Genomic DNA, 18,530 nt, shown 5'->3' with positions numbered 1-18,530 from the left:
CTTTAGAGAAGAAGCGGATAAGATCTGGTCCTGCTGTTGCTGTAGCCGTCCCAGGGTAGGGATGGCAAGACACGGTGACAATTCTGGGGTAGAAAAGTGAGACGAAGAAGAATGTTTGTTAGACTGGGGTTCCCGTGGAGTTTGTACTAATCAAACTTTCTTTGCCAACATTACTTTACAATGCAGCAGAAAAAAAGACAAGCAGAGTGATATTGGGTGCTCTGCAATAGAAAAACTAGTCATGGGAAAGAAATTGATTGAAGAGAGGGGGAAAAAACAAAAAAGCCAAAATACCGAGGGGATACTAACTCGCCCGGCTTTACGTTGCACAACAACAGAGAACTCGGACAACAACACGGGACAGAGTAGGATTACACGGACAACCAGCCCCTCCCCTTCCCATCTCTGAAGTCGAGAATATGCGAGTTAGGAACCAATCGGAGGGATACCGTGTCACGATGCTCAGCAGTCTACTACGTAGTATAAGTGTGACGGATGCAATGCCCTCCCCTCCCCCCCCCTTCCTCGGGACGTCCCTTGGCTCCGAACAGGCACCCAGTTTACTTCTCAATGGCTCCCCAATCACGAAGGCCCTTTTGTACGATGACTTTGTTGAGAAAGCGTGAACCCCCTCCCCCCCTCGCCCGGCTTACTAGCGTCGAGCAACGGGCATTGGGGCGCTGCAAGTCTTGGTAAGAGGTGACGGGTGTTCTGACGCGCGCCGAGGCGGTGGCCCACCGTCCGGCCCGCACGGGAATTTCTGTACGAAGCTACTAGTAGAGCGCTTGACTCTCTCTCTACCTCTCTGCTCAGTGGCAGTGTAAACGGGGCAGTCTCAGCACCAAAAAGGTCTTTGGAGAATAATTATGTCCGGAGCCGGCGGGACAGTCGGGTTAGAAAGACCGTTGATCATGGTGCAGAATGGGCTAGGGTAAATGCGAAAGAGAGATAAAAAGGGAAAAACAAAAAAAAGGAAAACATCTCGATCCCTGCAAATGCTTATCTTGTACTACGGAGCACAGGCAAGCGCATCGTGGGCGCGGCGGAGTCATCGGTTGGGTAGATTTTTGGGTACGACGGCCTCCGAATTTGCCTTGGCCTCTTAATGTCTCGGGCGAAACACCGCTTAAGCGAAGATGACGGGGCCACTTGGCGGAGGAGTTTTTACGCCCATTTCGTTACCATGGTATCAAATTGCGTGGGGAATAAGAAGAAGAGAAGGAAAAGAAAGGAAAAAAAAAAAATTTAACGGGATACATGCAAAAGCTCTCATTTGAGCGCTCGCTGCCTGGCTGGCTTGACCCGGCCATGGAGGAACGGACAGTTGCTAAGTCATGGAATAAAACCGGTAGAGTCCCCAAGACTTGGTTCAGCATTTAAAAAAAGATATGGGCACTTACCGGCCAATGCTGCAAAGCATGTATGGACGGTAACAAGAGGTTTGATGTAGTTGAACAATTGGCCGTGCGGCTTAAAGAGACTGCCGGAATTTTGCGCGCCTCTCTCCATGCAAGCTGACCCATGCCACTTTTCACAAGGTCAGCATAAGAACAGGGCTATCGGAATAACCGGAATGACATCAGTTGACAGAGGTAGATTAGGATGATGAGGTAAATTATGATCAAGTTCTTCTTCTCATTAAAATCAGTGCTAACATTCAAAATAGGAAGCGCGCGAGGTAAAGAATGCGCGTCTGCCGTGTTGCAAACGAAGGGGCACGGCACTCGTCTCAACATCCAACCGTCAATTCAATACCGGTGCATTAATACCCGTTAAGTCATGTTCGAAACAACCCCTTCCGCCCCCAGTTCAAGTTTCTAGATCGCGACAAATCCCCTCCCCCTAGGCATACTGCCCCTCCGAAGCAGCCATCTGGCGCTTTCGTGCCTCGTTGATGGCCTTGAGCTTCGCGGTGCCCAGTCCTGCGATGCCCTCATCCTGGTTGTCGCCCAACCAAGGCTTCTTGGAGTCACCCAACATGCTGCCTGCGAGGAAGTACGCGACTTGGCCGAGGATGATGAGCACAAAGGCGATGGGGTACATCCAGTGGATGGCGTAGCCAAAGACGTTGATGCCGATAATGATACCCCAGAAGTTACCCGTCAACAACGAGATGTTGTAGAAGGCGGCACTGGCCATGCGCAACAGCACGGGGACCAAGCTGTAAAAGAGGCAAAGGGCCAAGGTGTAGCCGACGAGATAGCCGGCAGCAGCACCGTTCCAAGTCGCCTCGCGGAAGGACTGGCGGTCGAAGATGGCGGCTTGCACGCCGTTGATGCACATTCCCCACATGCCCATGAAGGAGAGCACCTCATAGACAGGCCGCTTGCTGACGAACCACTCCTCAGTGACGTTGGTGATACCGTAAAGGGTCGCGCCTAGCAAGGCGAAGAGATCACCCTTTAGCAGGTCGACACCGGGGCCACCGTTGGTGCCGTTGATGTGGTCGGATGCCAGGAGAACACCGCAACCACCAATGGCGACAAGGATACCAATGATCTGGAAGATCTTGTAGCGGACCTTGAGGAGGGTGAAGGAGATGATGACTACGACAACAATGGCCCAGAAGTTGAGGAGCTGAGCAGACAAAAGGTTAGTGTAGCGGTAGGCGAGCACGGTAAAGTAGTTGCCCTCGACGTCGAGAAACGAGAGGATAAAGTACTTCCAGCCGTCCTTCAGGACGAGCTTGGCCCACTTCTTCAGACCATAGTGCCAGAGAGTGATGGGGAAGTAGATGAGGAAGAGGAGGATGTAGTTGAAGACGGTCTGAAAGGCCGGAATGGAAACACCGTTGCTGGAGAGAAGTTGGCTGAAGGTGTTGGTAGAGGTAATGCACAGGGCAAGGACCTGGCCGATGAGGAGGACGATCCAGAAGTCGACGGTGGTGAAGTAACTCCACCAATGCACCTTCTGCGCCTCGATGTTCTGCAGACCCTGGTTCACCAGTTCCGCCTCATCTACGCCGCCGGTGATCTGCGTCGTCGTCACCGGCGAGGTGTTCAGGTTCTTGGGGTTGTCTTGGACGGGCATCGTGGGCAAAGGCTCGTAGGCGTGTCTCTGTTGACCGTCGGTGGTTCTGTTGATCAAAGGCAATCGCAAAAGCGGTAGCGACAGTATGGACTCAAATCGTGAGGTAGCACTGGGCATACAATCTGGCGAGGAGATCAGCTACTGTTGCGCAAGTCCAGAGAGTGTCATTTTATATCATTCGCGTCGACGTACCTGTGCAAAAGCTGAGTTAAGCGATATTTGTAGCGCGAGGAAGCTCGGTTCTCAATGGACGAGTTCTGTCGTCGCGATAAGTAGTGGTATGTGTGTTATAGGTGAATAGTACTGCTATTCGGTCTTTCTCGTCCCCTGGCAGCAAGCGCAAAGACTCCAAGTCGCCTGCTGAAGATTCTATCTTGCGATAGAACGGCACATAGACCAATGCGCCGGGAAGTTGTTACTGAAGAAGTCGGCCGAAATGGCGTGCGACATATGATATTTAATCTGGAGCTAGGATCAAGTGGCGTGGAGCGTAATCGCAGGAGACAGCGATGGTCTGTCTTCCTGGTTGAAGCGCGTGATGGTTAGAATTAGAGTCGAGACCTGCGCAAAACTCTCAGTCGCAAAGGAGGGGGGAGTTTAGTCAAGACTAAGGCGATGGGCGGGTTTTATTGAAGCGATAACCCCAGCGGTCAACAAAAAAAAAAGGTGAAGGGAAAAAAAAAAACTTTCAGCTGCTAGGTAGCTCGCGCAAAGGTGGGGAGCTATTGCAGTTGCCACGAGGGTTGGGTGGTCTCTAAGAGGCCTGCATGTGACGTTCCGCACGCCTGACTGGTCCGGACCAAGCACTGCAACCGGTCCAGGTTGGCGGAACCGGCCGATTCCACTCTTTCCAGTGGACGATGCGGCGGCCAAGATGCCCTTCAGGGAGACACATCCCCGTCGATCAACGAGTCGGCCGGGTTCTGGCTCGCTGTTGGAGGGGCACCTGGTCCGTGTTAGCGCCCTTCTGTTGGTTGTGTAGGGTCCGATGGTGGGGGCGGCAGTGGGCGGCAACCGCGGGGCCTCTGATCCTTCACGGCCTCGCTTGCATGGGACGTAGGGGACGTAGGCATGTTTCTGGCTATGTTTCCACGACGGCGTGGGATGATTCAACATGGCGTCCGTAGCTGAAAAATTCTACACCGAACCGCCAACTCGGGCCGTGATTGGATTGGTCAACATTGCATGATATCCCGCGTGGGTGGTTTAGGTTGGGTAATGTGGCAGCGAAGGCTTCATGGCCTGCTGGTCCGACTGATCAGGGTGCGATGTACATGTTCTTTCATGTCCCTAAGAACTGTAATTCCACACTAGTGAAATAGGGCAGACGAGCATTCAGGCAGCTTGTTGTCTTTATCTTCATCATTATCTATGTTCATGTCATGCCCCTCATTTTATGTCCTCTATGTCTCACCCAAGGCGCTTGTCCGCATTAGACTAGGATCAGGGTGGCAGGCAGCTCCAGCTACATCATGGGCATACCTGAATTGTGGCTGTAGGTTGCTGGGAAGAAATCTGGCGATGCCTCCCACAGCCCCTTGCGCAATTCGCGGTAAGATACCTGGCCAACGACTATGTTGTTTCGGTGATCCAGCAATCTTTTCTCCAAAGCAGTTAGAATGGTGGGCTGAAATAAGACAACAAGTATAAGTTGCAGCACTTGAGTTACAGCAGCTCAAGAATAGCCCGGCGATTGAAGTTATTCTGCCTGGGTTTGTTACACCACGCTGTGGCGAAGTTTGTCCCGCCAACGCACTGAATGAATACCCTGCTGTCGAAGTCAATCTATATGCAGGTTTGTCACCCACCGTAAAAAATTGTAAAACGCGTTCCATGGTGTCGGGCGGTGACGAAGTGTAGTTATCTCATTGAATTGTGTGTCTTAGTTTCAGGTTGCCAACACAACCTGTATTCTACAGTTCGCAGGCACAAGCAACTAGAAGGTCACATAAATATCAGGGAATGAGCTCACGGGTAGATGAACAATAAGAGTCTCAGCTCAAACAAGAAGCATCGATTCCACTCTTAACATGCCGCTCTAAGAAACACATAAATGGGGCGCCAAGTTTCTGGCGCGCACTTCCCATCGCACTTAGCCCTTGTCAGTAAAGATCAGCGTGCCATTCCAACGACTGCCTCATGGAATTATCCTCTGGCCACTCAGCAATCGAAGGGATAGCCCATGCTCCCTCGACATAGATCCTTTGTCACCCATTACAAGAGCTATCTGATATCAGCCACTCAGCTGAATAAGGCTTTTCTAGTCCCAACTGGGTTAACCCATTTATGTGTTTTCGAAGAGCGTACGGGAATACTCGACAGCACAGGACGTAGGTAGAAACTGTGGAAGCATATTGCATAGCATCGCTAGACTTACGCGGGAATGGAAACGAGTGATATCCGGGAACCCTTGTAGAATATGAGAGGTGGTGTATTAAATAGGAAATGGTTCGAACTACAGACGGTGCTGCCAGTCACAAAGACACAGAGGTCCGGGTATTTTAGGTCGGGGGGCTTTAAGTTCCCTGCCCAACCAAATCTCCAACGCAGGTAAGGCCAGAGATGACGTACATATCCGTTATGGCAATCCAATACCGTGCAGTATGTAAAGGCGAGTGATTTATTTCGTGACGCCGATTTTCTATCCAAGGGTAGTTGGACTTATCAAGCCAGGCACTCCCGAGACAGGCTGTTAATAAAGTCTAGGCACGTCATCCGACTAACCAAACGCGAGGAGACACAATAAACAGAAGTCCAATAAAAACATGAAGAGGGAGAGTTTAGATTTGGGCGAGACATCGTTGTGGAAGTGGCGTGGCCATTTAAGCTATTAAGCTTGTCGCAGCTCTTGAGCAACAGAGATTTTAACCGCCGAATAAGGATCAAATTTCAGATATGCCGATAGACTACACACGAAACCGAGTCGACAATGAAGATTTAGTTCGGCTGATGGTCGCTACGGGGTGGGATGAGCAGCATAAGCGCTCTGGTGGTGGTGATACTTACATGTACTTTCTTACCAGTAGACCAGCAGCCTTCAAATAGATATGTGACGATAATCAAGAAGCAAATAACATGCCACCATGGTGAGTTTTAGTAGTTCGTCAAAAACACCATGATCATGGCTCTGGTGACGAACAGTGTATTCTAATATCGACGACAAAAGACCATATGAGGCAGCATTCGAACCCAGACAAACACGTACGCTCTAAAGGCATCACGTACTTCATTTAAGCAGGTTATTTCGACAATATAATGATTGCCCACCATACAAATTGACATCTGCACAAAGACGCCAACAAATCCCACACCAACCGACCCTCCTATCGGCTCTCGCCCAAGCAAACAATCCCAGTATCTAATCTGCCAGCCACACAAAAGCGCCTCACATGAGACAACCCCAGCTCGTCACTTCACCACTATACAACAGCAAACGTGTCAGCCCAGCAGCCGTCAGCGCCGCATGCAAATGTACGCCCGTCAGCATGCATTCCGCCAGGATGCGGAACTACTACAGGCCTGCCTCGTTCTATACGAGTTGCCCACCTTCTCGGTACAAATCGCCCGAAAACAGACAGTGCTCGACGTAATCCCCCCCCCCCCCCCCAGATCGCGCCGTGTCACCGTGAAAATGCAGACAGACGAGTCCAGCCGGGACGCCTGCAGACGTCACTAAAACCGTCTAGACCGCCAAGAGGCTCAAACCCGCGTGACAGCCAAACGTTATCTCCAATATCACTAAACAAAATAAAAAGCAAAAAACCTTTCAAATTACAAAATAATACAATAACGCAGTCCGAGCTCCTAGCTGCACTAGACATGGATGCTCCCGATCCACCGTATTCGTACATACAAAAAAAAAAAAAAAAACGCGTCAGACATCGACTGTCATCGAGTCGTCGAAAGTCAAGTGGTCGAAAACAAGATTGAGTTCCGCCGGTAAACACCAGGGGACACCCCGACCACTGGCGTCGGGGGGCGCAGAGGCCAATCGGCACTGAACTTTGGAAAAGACGTTTGATGGAGGAGCAGCTGTTTTGTGGCAAGACAGAGAAAAAAAAAAAAAAAAAAGGTTAAAACCCAGATACTCTCTCGTCTCGTCAGCAGCTGGAATTATCGTTTTTTTTTTCCCCCGCGGAGGTCGGCGCCCGCTGCACGGCCAAGGTTTGGCTTCTCCGCTTTTCGTCCTGTGTTGATGAGCCAGTCTGCCTCACGCTCATACCCGAAGAAGGGCGACATAGTGACAGACATGAAGAGGCATATTAGTAGTAGACGAAGCATCACAGGTGAGGATGAAAAACAATGGTCTTTGACGTGTTCATTTATTATATAACCCTGTCTTCTTGGAACAGATGCTTGCCGCCGTGGCAACAATACTACACAGGCCATGATATGGCGAAACTTTTTTTCCTTCCGCCCAACCGCATTAAAGAGTCTAGACGTCCCATTGTAAATCATCCTACACATCCACGTCTCACTTCGCTAGAACCGTGACCATTCCAAGAAAAAAAAAAAAGGAAACTGCCAGCACGAAAGCTTCTTACAGAGCAACAGCAACGAGACCAGCCAGGGCAGCGAGGGCCATACCGCCAACGGCAGCAGTGCCCTGGGGGGCGGCGTTGCCGGAGGAAGAGGGGCTACCGCTGGCACCAGCGCCAGTGCCGGAGGGGTTGGTGGTAGAGGGAGTGCGGGAGGCGGGGAGGCTGGCGGAGGCAGTTCCGTTGCGTGCCGAGGTAGCGGCGGCAGAGGCAGAGGCGACGGGGGCGGAGGCGTTGGAGGCAGCAGAAGCAGAGACGGAGGCAGAAGCAGAGGCCGCAGCCGAGGCGGAAGCGGAGATGGAGGTTCTGACGGAGGCAGCAGCGGAAGAAGCGGCGGACGAGGCAACGGAAGCAGCAGCAGAGCCGGTAGGGGTGCTGGCACCGGCAGTGGCGAGGAACTTGGCACAGGCGGCGGCGGCGGCCTCCTGGGCCTTACCAAGGTCGGCGGAGCTGCAGGCGCCGAGCAGGCAGCCGGCGACGGCGGGGACGAGAGCCTCCTGCTTCTCCTTGGTGCACTGGCAGGCGGTGTCGGTCAGGGCGCAGCCGACCTTGGGGATACCCTCGCGCAGACAGGGGATCTATGAGAGATCATGTTAGAGGGATTGTACTTTTTGTATGTGTGACGGTGTATTGGCGGGAGAGGGGAGGTGTGACATACGGCGCACTCGGGCTGGCCAGAGAAGTCCTGGGCGGCAACAAGGCCGGCAGCAACGAGAGCGAAAGCGAACTTCATTTTGACTTGTGGTGGTTGAGATTAGATAGTTCTGTAAGACTTTGGTTGGGACAGGTGAAGTCGAGTGTTGTACAGAGCGGACAGGCGACGTTGGGATTAGAATAAGTGACGTGAAGAGGAGAGGAAGAAGGTTGCGACGCGATGTGGGCAGATGGGAAGGGGAGCTAAATATGCGGTTCCCTCCATCAGCAAGCCACCACTTTCATATTTTGGGTGAGTCGTAGTAGAACCCCTGCCGAGACGCTCCCCATTTCCAGAGGAGCTCTATTTCCCAATTCTTGTTCGGTCGCAAAGCTTATCCGCCGACAGCCCGCGCGGCCACTCGGGAAACAGAGGGGAGGGGGGGCGTTAGCTTCTTTGGCCTAGCCAGGAGCTAGCTTTGCATTTCTTGCTAGGGTGTCGTGGGAGTGTGTTTGAGTGGTGGTGGGTGTTGGTGTGGGTGATGACCATTCTCAGCCGGGCCCATAGCTGGGAGCTGGAAGCTGGACCTGGCAACTCGACAAGGATTCTGGCCAGGAACATTCGACCATGGTTCTGGGTTGCTGTCGAGAAACGAGCAGCATTGCAACCGGGAAAAACTTCGCACATTGAGGGTAGCATCCAATCGAGTCCTTTGAGTTCTTGGCCCCAATGCCCACTCCACGCCACAGGCTCCTGCTGCTTCCTTCAGTGGGAACGAGTAAAGTGAAGTCGCCGGTTGGGCTGTGTCGTTCCTCATCAGGGGCTGTCCGTCCGCATGTCTTAGTCAAGGTGCCACTGGCTGACCTGCAGGTCCTGGCGTACCTAAAATAGTTTCCAGAGGAACAAAAAGTCAGTAGTGGCCGTGCGTTTTGATTGGATGACAGGTGCTCAGAACATGCCAACAGCTTTCAACGGACGCGTTGAAGAGGCTTGCCTGGTGGCGTTTTTGGCCGTGCTGAGACAATATCGCAAAGAATGAGCGAGCGACCTGTTTTTTTCTTTTTTTTTTTTTTTCTTCCTCCCTCTTCTCCTTGATGGCAAACATTACGTACTGTCTTGTCTCATGGGTGCCGTTGCAGAGGGCTTGATAGGGCATTCTCACATCAGCCATGCGGTTGACTTACTACGGTTGCAGGCCAAAGTAAAACCCCCTTGACGAGTAACTGTGGCCGTGCTCTGTCTGCTTATGTAACCATAGGTACTTCCAGCTCCTAGACAGTTTCTGGACCAGTCAGGTCGCAATTCTCAAAACTAGTGTGGGTCTGCACTCCACAGGACACATCCAGCGGGTTATACTTACCCCTAACACCTAGTAGTGGTGGGAGATGCTCTGACTACCGGCCGGGTTGGCGTGACATGGTGCGAGATGAGCAGGGATAAAAGACAAACTGGGGTAGTGCTTGTAGACCGCCGACAGCAATCATCATCTCCAGTGGGAGAAACGAGCCCCACGACAAACATCTGATTGAACCAATTTAAACAGAGTTCGATAGAGGTAATATCTTCCTTGCAATAAGAAGCAACAACAAATTTCTCTCGCACCGACGCCCGCCGGACAACCCGGTAATCATAATGGAGACTTCATCATACGGAAGAAGAAAAAAAAAAAAAAGGTTAAAACATGAAATTTCGTGAGTCGCCTTATCAACCAGCAGCAGTGTTATTTTCTTTCTTTTCCTCCCTCTTTCAATCTCCGCATTGGCAGGTTGTTTCTGGATCATGCAATCATTCAGTCTATATTAAACATACCCAGGTAATATCTCTTACCAAATGTATTGTTTTTTATGTTACCCCCTTACCTTCCCAGCAACAAGACCCAAATACTATGAATAACAACGGAACAACCGAGCGACTTGGAAGCTTCCCCGAACCGTTCCTGCGCCGCTGCTCTGCCGATCCGCTCGCGCATTCTCCACCCGACACGAGCCTTAATGCCCGTCTGTTGGCCCGGCTGGCAGACAAACCTGGCAGTGCTCGTGGCGCTGTGGTTGGTTGTACTGCGGCTCCCCGCAACTGTAACAACACCACGTCCTTTACATCCACCCAAGTAATTTCAGCTATTAGTACCCACTGTAGATCCACACTTTGATTGCTGTCGATACACTACGGCCACGGTTTTTTTTTTTTTTTTCTGCTGGATGCGCCGTCGTGGCTGGAGTCGGACCGTCTACCTCTTGCGTAAACTAGTTTTCTTCTCCAACATTCCCCGAACAAACACTCGCAGAGTCCCCACGTTGTCGTGGCCGACAAAAGTCCAGGCTTGGCCGACGAGTACAGTCGGAGCAGGTGGAATTCTCATGACCAAAGAACCGGTCAACCGCACGTTCTGCTAAGGGTTGTCTTCGTAAACTGAGACTTTCCCTGCCTTGAGACATTGCCATTGTGGATTTAAACCGTCAGGTCTAGCCACAAGTAGCCAGCCACGGTGAGATATTAATCCACTTTACCCAACCAGACGACCACCTGTCAATGACAGGTCTCGGTATGCGTTAGCTGAAGAGTATTGGGCGTAATGAACGGAATGCATGGTCATCTGCTGCGTTTTGCCCGGGTCTTAATATGTCTGCTGAGTCCCGCAAGCATCTCCACGACGACCGTCTCTTCCCTCTATGAGTTTGTCAATTGCCGACGTGGTTACACCTCTTTACGAGAAACCCCGAGTCATCATACCTAAATAACAGAATGATGTCTCGAAAGCCGTGAACCTGATGTTATGAAGCTCTGGAGGAATACGTCTGCGGGGATTATTTAGCCCTTCAGAGTGTACTTGCATGTTTAGGGAGGTGAGGAAGGGACGAGACAACTTATGTAATGCTTCAACGACTTTCGTACCTCGATTGTTTTCTCGCCGTCATCAGTCTTTGCGCCGATTGATAATTGTGCTGTTGGATTTCCTCCCTATCCGTGGTGAGCATGGACATGCTCGTGGCCGCCGTCTCTGGTTTTGGTCGGTTGTTCTGTTAATGTCTCGTCTTTTTCTTGTATTATTTAAAACATCTTCCTGGCCATCATACATCTATCGTTGGAAACCTGCCTTTACAAGTCAGTTGCCTAGTCGCTCTTTGCGAAATGCGAATAACTTTCCCGTTCCCATGCGAGATGTGAGAGTAGGAAGGCTTTGGCCGTTGAGCTGTAGGAGTGGTGCTATCAAAAAGTCTTTACTTCTGTAGGACATTTCTAGCTGTGTATGTGCTCGTTTTAAGACTACTCCTCTCCTCCTTCTCGGGCGGGCTCCTCTTTTACTGTTGGGTTTTCCCCACTAATCCTGTGTCTATGAACTTGCTACGCCTTTCCTGACCGCTAATAGTGGCTCAGCTATAGTTCAACTTCTCTTAGATTGTCCCATATTTGGTTTTAAGCGCTTGGCGAAACGTGTTTTTTGTAGTTAACATGATTATATGTCAGTGCTCTGGCTTCTTATGCTTAGGCTGGCGTAGGAAATTGTGAGGTGAGCCGGCAACTTCCCTTGCTGTTTGGTCTGTTAGCTCTTTTCAACTGCACTCAGTAACCTACCACGCAAATTGGTGCTTACTTTGGGGTGGTAACGGGATATGCCCGGTTTTCTTGCAGCTTTCTTCAAAGATGTGCTGATACATTGAAGTTGGATGGGCTGCCGCGCCCAACCGAACCTCGAAACACAATCAAAATAATAAAGGTTAAAGCCAGCCACTACAATCAACGCCAGTTAACAAGGGGAGAAACTTTCAGAAGAGTGAAATGGACGCTTCTTTTGGGAAAGAACTGGCCCTGCTAGAGTTGAAATCCAGGTTGGATACCGCTCGTGATGCCCTGACAGGAGACGGCCCGGCCATCACCAATTGGTTAACTTGAGTCTGATAACGCCAAGAGCACCACGATCCCCGAGTCTACAAACATTGGTACTAAGAACAAGGACGCTGATGTTGAAGAGGAGACAGACTGGTATTGAATGGATACGAGACTTTTGAATGTTATGCTTTGATTGTTGGTGCGTACTTAAATTAACACTGGATTCATGGGAAGCTAAGGGGTCGCCGCAACGAGGACATTGCTTTGTTTTAGGATTCTTTTCGGACTGAGTATATCGCGTACGGGCACTCCTGCCTTAGAGAGGTGTTTCAAGAATGCAGAGGCTCATCCGCATATTACCACTTTGAGCAAGTGTCATTGCCCTACCTTCCATTGTAATCCTTGAACGCACATGTGACAAAATATACCTTATTTAGACGTCCACGTCTACTAAAATTAACTGAATTACAAACCTTTGATTGTAAATAATCATTAAAGGACAGAAATAATTCGAAAAGAGGAATTCATAGTTTTCGTGTTTGGAAACCTTCATTTGGGAAGGGATCGAGTATCTGTGTCGCGGTTCGACTTTCTCGTTGTTGGCAAGAGAGATGAACAGCAACAAACGGAACCCTGGCTGCCTGGTAGCCCAGAAAGAGCCTGAAAGCAGAGATTTTCCCGGTGCTCCTTCTTAGGCATTCATTCCATTGAAATCTCAGATTTAGACAGTTATATCCCTCTACGTAACGCAGGCTTTGTTGTTGTCGGTTTACGACCCACTTTTCACTCGATTGCTTCGTCTACTTCCCTTTCCTCTTTTGCTCTGCTTCCCTCTTCCTCCTTTCTCTTTTTTTCCCCCTTCTTCTTCCTCGCGCAAGGCCTCCAACTTTGAGAATTGTGTCTGAGCGGTTGGATCTCTTCTTCCTTCTATAAACAGCCCGCCCCAACTCACTTTGAACTTTCCCTGCTCTTATCTTTCCTCCTTCTTCCCCCTCTTTGCGTTGCAAAGAACCTCAACTTGAGAATTGTGTCTGAGCGGTTGAGCCTCGATCCCACCTGCCTTCCCCCTTCTTTTTGCTTTTCTTTACCAAAATTTTCCCTCCAAACACTACAGCCACACTCTTCACGGCACGATAATCCCACCCTTGCCGTGTCAACCAGACTAAGTTTCTGCCCATTACTATAACTTTAAGGTAAGTCTGTATCTTCGCCATTCTCAGTTTTTTTTTTCATGGGGACGCGTTGCCTATTTCCTTGAACCCGATGCGCGACTTCCTCCGACGGGATTCGCGGCTGTTCAGATTGGGTCGAATTTTCTTTCTCCTCCCATCGGCTCCTGCTACTTCAGTATATTCTGGCGTCGGAGTAGAACACTTAGATTAGAGACGGCAGTTTATCATTCTCTGCACAGCGCACAACTGTTTAGTATGCACTAACGAATCCATCTCATAGTGAACCGAGGATGGAATCCGAAGACGGCAATGGCGATGGAGTCCCTCCAAGTGATCCTTGGAAGACTCAGGAGCAAGAAGACCTCACGTATGGAGAATACTGCCTTCGGCACATCGCAAAAGCTTTCTGATACACAGCTGACGGATAATCTTACAGTGAATTGAAAATGGAGTCTGAAAACAGCAATCGCGATGGCGCCCCCTCAGGTGACCCTTGCAAGGATCACGGCGAGGAAGGATTTACTTATAACATCGATGTAAGTTTTGTGACTCGCTCATGATTCGACTTCCTCGCACATGTCATCTAATCATTTGCGCTAGTGGGTACCTTTGGACTCCTTGAGCATCATGGATTGCCTGCTCACAATCACGAACGGAGATCTGACCTGGAAGTCAATGCCTTCTGTACACAATGCAGAACCAATCGGGGAGTGCGGCAAAGAAACGATCTCGGTGAAGCTCGAAATCTCCACTGAGACCATTTCGCCATTGATGTACAAGTACCTGAAGCTTGAGTTCCATCTTTACGAGGGTAGCTTGTCTGATACCCGCGTTGCCGAGGCATTGGTCTACTTCAGTCACATAGAAGACATCAGTGTCGTCGACCTGTCACTAGAAGAGGCTCGAGAGGCTTTGAATAGCCACAATGACGAAGCTGTCGCGCGATCGAGTTTGATCAAGATATCTCTTGTGGCCTCACAAGTCACTTTGAACATGTCAACCCAACAGGGCTTCTCTTTAAAGAGTTTCGACAAAGGTGAGGCGCGTGGAAAGTGGAATGTCACCCACGGCGGCCGCTACCACGACCTTACTATCCTTACCCAAATTCTTGAGTCACAGGGCAACATCAACATTGGCCTCTTGCTCAATAAGCCTCTCCTCCGCGACACAGACAGTCTCACGCAAGTACTTGAAGACGTTTTCGCAGTAGCACTTAGTGCAGACAGATCTGAGGATCCAATGGCACAATGGTTTCCCAAAAGCGCTCGAAGCCACGACATGCCTCTTGGACATGTTCCCAGAATTGGTGAAACTTTGCCTAAAGGATTACCTGTACAGGAGCCTTTAGTGCGCTTTCATAACGAGGATCAATACATGGTCACTCAGATTGTTGGTGCTGCAAATCAGGCGTTCGCAGAAGAAGCTGCAGCTCACGACGTGGTATCATCCGAGTTCTCTGCACATGTGATTCCTCTGCAAAGCTCCAACGACAACTCTCAATTCATTGTCATCATCAAACCCAAGGGACACGATATATACCTTCCTACAGTTGGCGAGTCCTGCCACATCCGAATTCCCAACGCCACCTTGAAGCGTTCGGTTGCTCGTCCAGACGTGAACAAGGTGACTGAGGATATCCTCAACCACATCAGAGACCATACCGACGCGATGGAGAAAAAATTCATCTCTTTTATTCGAAAGCAACTTGAGAGTGTCATGGACTCATCCCATGACGATGAAACCATTCTCAGCTTGCGGTTCCGTGACAGCGTCGATGGGGATGAGGGTGATGACGGCCCTGAAGATCATGCGGCGCGCATTCGTGTTTTCATACAGAATGAGGCTAAATTTCTCAAAGTCGAAGACACCGATGTTCCCATAAACAATGAGGACATCTGGTTTCCAGCAACAAGAATGGACTACAAACTCCCAAAGATCGTGGACGATGCTCAAGTGTATCTGGCATCATGCCCTCTTGAGACGAGAGACGACGCGGAAGAAGACTATAGTGAGCGAAAGCCAATCTCCGTGGAGCTGCCCTTCATCAAGCTGAACAGATCTGCTTCCATTGACGAGTATATGGCGTCAGTTATTAATAATGAGGAGCAAAACAATCTCACAGCTTTCGTTCGCCGTACTGCATCAAACAAAACCATTCGCGCAGAGGTTTTTGCCGTCAATGCGCTTCACAATCCCGCGTCAGCCACAAACGTACTGATCGCACCTCAGAGTGTCGAAGCTTTCCACTATGTGCAGAGCTTCAAGCGTGTTGAGAGCACGCCCACTGTAAACCTGCATGAAATCTTCCCAGTTCTTCGCGCATTTTCTCAGCCCGAAAACCAACTGACGCTGTTCGCGTGTCCCGAGCAGATCGTATCTCAGTACAAGAAACTGGACGCGGCCAAGAAGCTCCTAATCAGTCGCCTTAACAACCTGCCTGCTGGAATAGCCTTTATTCCAGGAGTCGCTGGCTCTGGAAAAACCGAACTGATCAAGTTCATTGTCGCAGCATGCATGTTCGGACAGGGAACAGCAATACCTGTGCCAACATTGTACCTTGCCCCGAACAATCAGGCAGTGGATGATATGGCCAAAAAGTTACAGGAATACTTCCAAAAGCTGGACCTGGAAGGTTCCCCGACTATCATGCGCCTGTACAATTTGGACTTTGAGGTCAAGTCTGTCATTCGTGTTCTTGCACCCGGCCCTGTCAACTCTTACCAGTACTTCGACAAAAGGAAGGCTCAAGATGTCATCCAAGCAATGGATTCCGACGCTGAAAAACAAGACCCAACAGATCGAGCATATCAGTTTCTTGCGATCTACCAGTTTGAGAAGATGGGTCTCGAAATGAACGAAAAGAACGAGAACAGTCGTTCCAAGCGGACTCGATCTACCAACATATGCGCAGATACCGCCGCCGTTGCTTACTACAAGGATCACATAGACAAGTATCGTGACCTTAGGGACATCCTTACAATCAGCGATCGAGATGGCAAGTTGAGTGACGATCTGCTCAAGGAAGCGCGACTGTTGGTCAAGAATGTTTTTCACGATATGCTGGCCGACTTTAAAGGCATCATTTGCACGACATCAGTGGTCTCTGCTAGTGCAACGGTAAAACGTTTCTCAGCCGAAATGTTGTTCATAGACGAAGCCGCACGTCAATCAGAACTCAGCTCACTTATCAGTTTCGCTCACTATCAACCTCGTGCTTGGTTCTTTTTGGGGGACACGGCACAGCTCAAGCCTTACGTTGGGCAAGACTCCAAAAGAACCGACAATCCATTCATCAGACAGATGTCTGTGTCTCTACTCGAGAGAGCAGTCTTGGCCGGTGTCGAGCTAGGATGGCTGGACGTTACTCACCGCCTCCGAGGAAACCTTCGTCAGGTTTCGTCCAAGATTAATTATGGAAATCGCATGAAGACCATTAGTCGTACTGACTGGAACTGGTCGCCTTCAACAGTTGCATTCTCAGAGGAGATGAAAAGACTAGTCGGTGAATCATTAGTCATTGATGATCCATCTCGTGTGGTGTTGCAGTTCCCTTTTGCCCAGGCGACTCTGGCTGGAAGCTCATCAATGAACATCACGCACGTGAGATGGGTGGTTAGTCAAGTCAAGAAGATGTTGAAAAACCCACAGCTGCAGAATGTCGACTCGACTAAAATGGCTAACTTTCTCATCCTGCCTTTGTACAAAGCTCAAGTTGACTTGTACCGAAAAACACTGCTGGATGAGAGGATCCAGGGAAGCATCTCAGGCGAGGACTATCGACGGATTGAAGTCCGAACCCTTGACTCTTCCCAAGGTGAGGAGCGAGATCTGGTTATCGTTGATTACGTGCAAACGCACAAGGCCGGATTCTGCGTGGACCCGAATCGCAATTGCCTGGCCACCACCCGAGCACAGCAATGCGAGATTCTTATCATCAATGCTGGAATGATCAACTCTCCACGTCTCGAAAACAGCAAACCTGGACAAATCATTGCAGCAGTTAGACGTCTCGGATGTGTTCTCAAAATACCATCCTGCACCAACTGCGAGGATCCAAGCCACAACGATGATGACTGCCCTGTCACTGTGAAGAGTTGCAACTGGTGCAAAGAGATAGGACATTCGCGTGCGAATTGCCCCAAAGTACAGTGCACTAATTGCCGTGAACTTGGTCATATAGAGCCCAATTGCAAAGTCCCAAAGCTCTGTCAGCAGTGCGGTGAAGTTGCAACAACTGATCATCACAAGGTTTGCTTAGGCATGAAGATTTGCTCCGTTTGCTGGAAATGCCACACAGGCGACCCATGTGAGATTTGTTTTCACTGCAGAGGGAAAGGTCACAAGGCATCTGCTTGTTTTCACAACCCTGCCTCCAACAAGACGGCCAAAACCCGAGCGATCAACTGCAACTGTTGCGGAGAATTGGGTCACAAGGCCGGCGACTGTCCCAACAAACCAGCTCGGGCATGTCACTCATGTGCTCTGAAGACCATGTCAACAAGGACTGTCCCACACCGAAATGCAAACGATGTAAACAATTGGGCCACATGAAGAAGGAATGCCCTACACTAGTTTGCCACCATTGCGGCGAGTTTGGACATACCCAGAACCAGTGCCAGAATGAGCTTGTGTACTGCAAGAACTGCAAGAAGTCGGGTCACATCGAGAAAGACTGTCAATGGAAGGAAGACTCATCCGCCAGAGATACCCGCCCAGGAACTGACTTGGCACCAGCCTGCTCATACGAAGAATTAAAGCGCAGAAATAAAGCAAAAAAAGGCAACGCCACCAGTGTTCTTCAGTGTATCGACTCTGTGGCTTCCATTCCTGGCCCAGTTGAGGCAAATGGCGGGGAGCTACCCAGCAGCAGCGATCAAGGTGACGTATGGGGTGAAGTAGCTTCTGGAGACAGAAATGGAAATGGCCAGGATGCCTGGGAGGAAAGAGCTTCTGGAAACATGGATGGTGGAAGCTGGTAGATCGGAGACCTGTCATTGGTATGGGCATTGGCTCGTGTGGCTGGGCTTGTCGGTTCGTACAGAAAGACCGCGACATCCTGGTTTTCGTGTATAGTAGACATCAAGAATACGAGGCGTTTTGATACATCTCGATACGTTACTGATGCTGGAATGAGGCCCCTAAAAAGACAGATCGTGAAATCTTCACAACACCAACTCGGAAGGCAACCGGCAAGGTCCTGGACATGACCTTAAACTGTCCTTGTACTGTGCCGGAGATTGTGCTCGAGCGGCCGTTGTACATCTAAACCAAGGTAAGAATACACCTTCTTGCAGCAACTCCTTCCAAATCTCGACATCAGGCAGACTG

The 18,530-nt window shown here is 50.1% G+C and overlaps 3 protein-coding genes across 3 annotated transcripts; 1 reads left to right on the top strand and 2 right to left on the bottom strand.

Moving 5' to 3' along the window:
• Positions 1 to 1,842: 1,842 nt before the first annotated feature.
• On the bottom strand, positions 1,843 to 3,147 carry CTRU02_207347 (solute carrier family 35 member; the record flags this gene model as incomplete). Its single annotated transcript, XM_036719263.1, has 1 exon — positions 1,843 to 3,147. One exon carries the CDS (start codon positions 3,145 to 3,147, stop codon positions 1,843 to 1,845), a length of 1,305 nt encoding a protein of 434 aa, XP_036588970.1.
• A 4,423-nt stretch (positions 3,148 to 7,570) lies between these two features.
• Positions 7,571 to 8,301, bottom strand: CTRU02_207346 (uncharacterized protein; the record flags this gene model as incomplete). Its single annotated transcript, XM_036719264.1, has 2 exons — positions 7,571 to 8,146; positions 8,227 to 8,301. 2 exons carry the CDS (start codon positions 8,299 to 8,301, stop codon positions 7,571 to 7,573), a joined length of 651 nt encoding a protein of 216 aa, XP_036588971.1.
• Positions 8,302 to 15,281: 6,980 nt separating this feature from the next.
• Positions 15,282 to 17,753, top strand: CTRU02_207345 (uncharacterized protein; the record flags this gene model as incomplete). Its single annotated transcript, XM_036719265.1, has 1 exon — positions 15,282 to 17,753. One exon carries the CDS (start codon positions 15,282 to 15,284, stop codon positions 17,751 to 17,753), a length of 2,472 nt encoding a protein of 823 aa, XP_036588972.1.
• Positions 17,754 to 18,530: the final 777 nt, after the last annotated feature.

This window comes from Colletotrichum truncatum (assembly GCF_014235925.2).
Source record: "Colletotrichum truncatum strain CMES1059 chromosome Unknown Contig_0004, whole genome shotgun sequence".
NCBI classification, from domain to species: Eukaryota; Fungi; Ascomycota; class Sordariomycetes; order Glomerellales; family Glomerellaceae; genus Colletotrichum; species Colletotrichum truncatum.
Note: the sequence above shows the minus strand (reverse complement) of the source record. Positions and strands in the feature narration are given on the sequence as shown.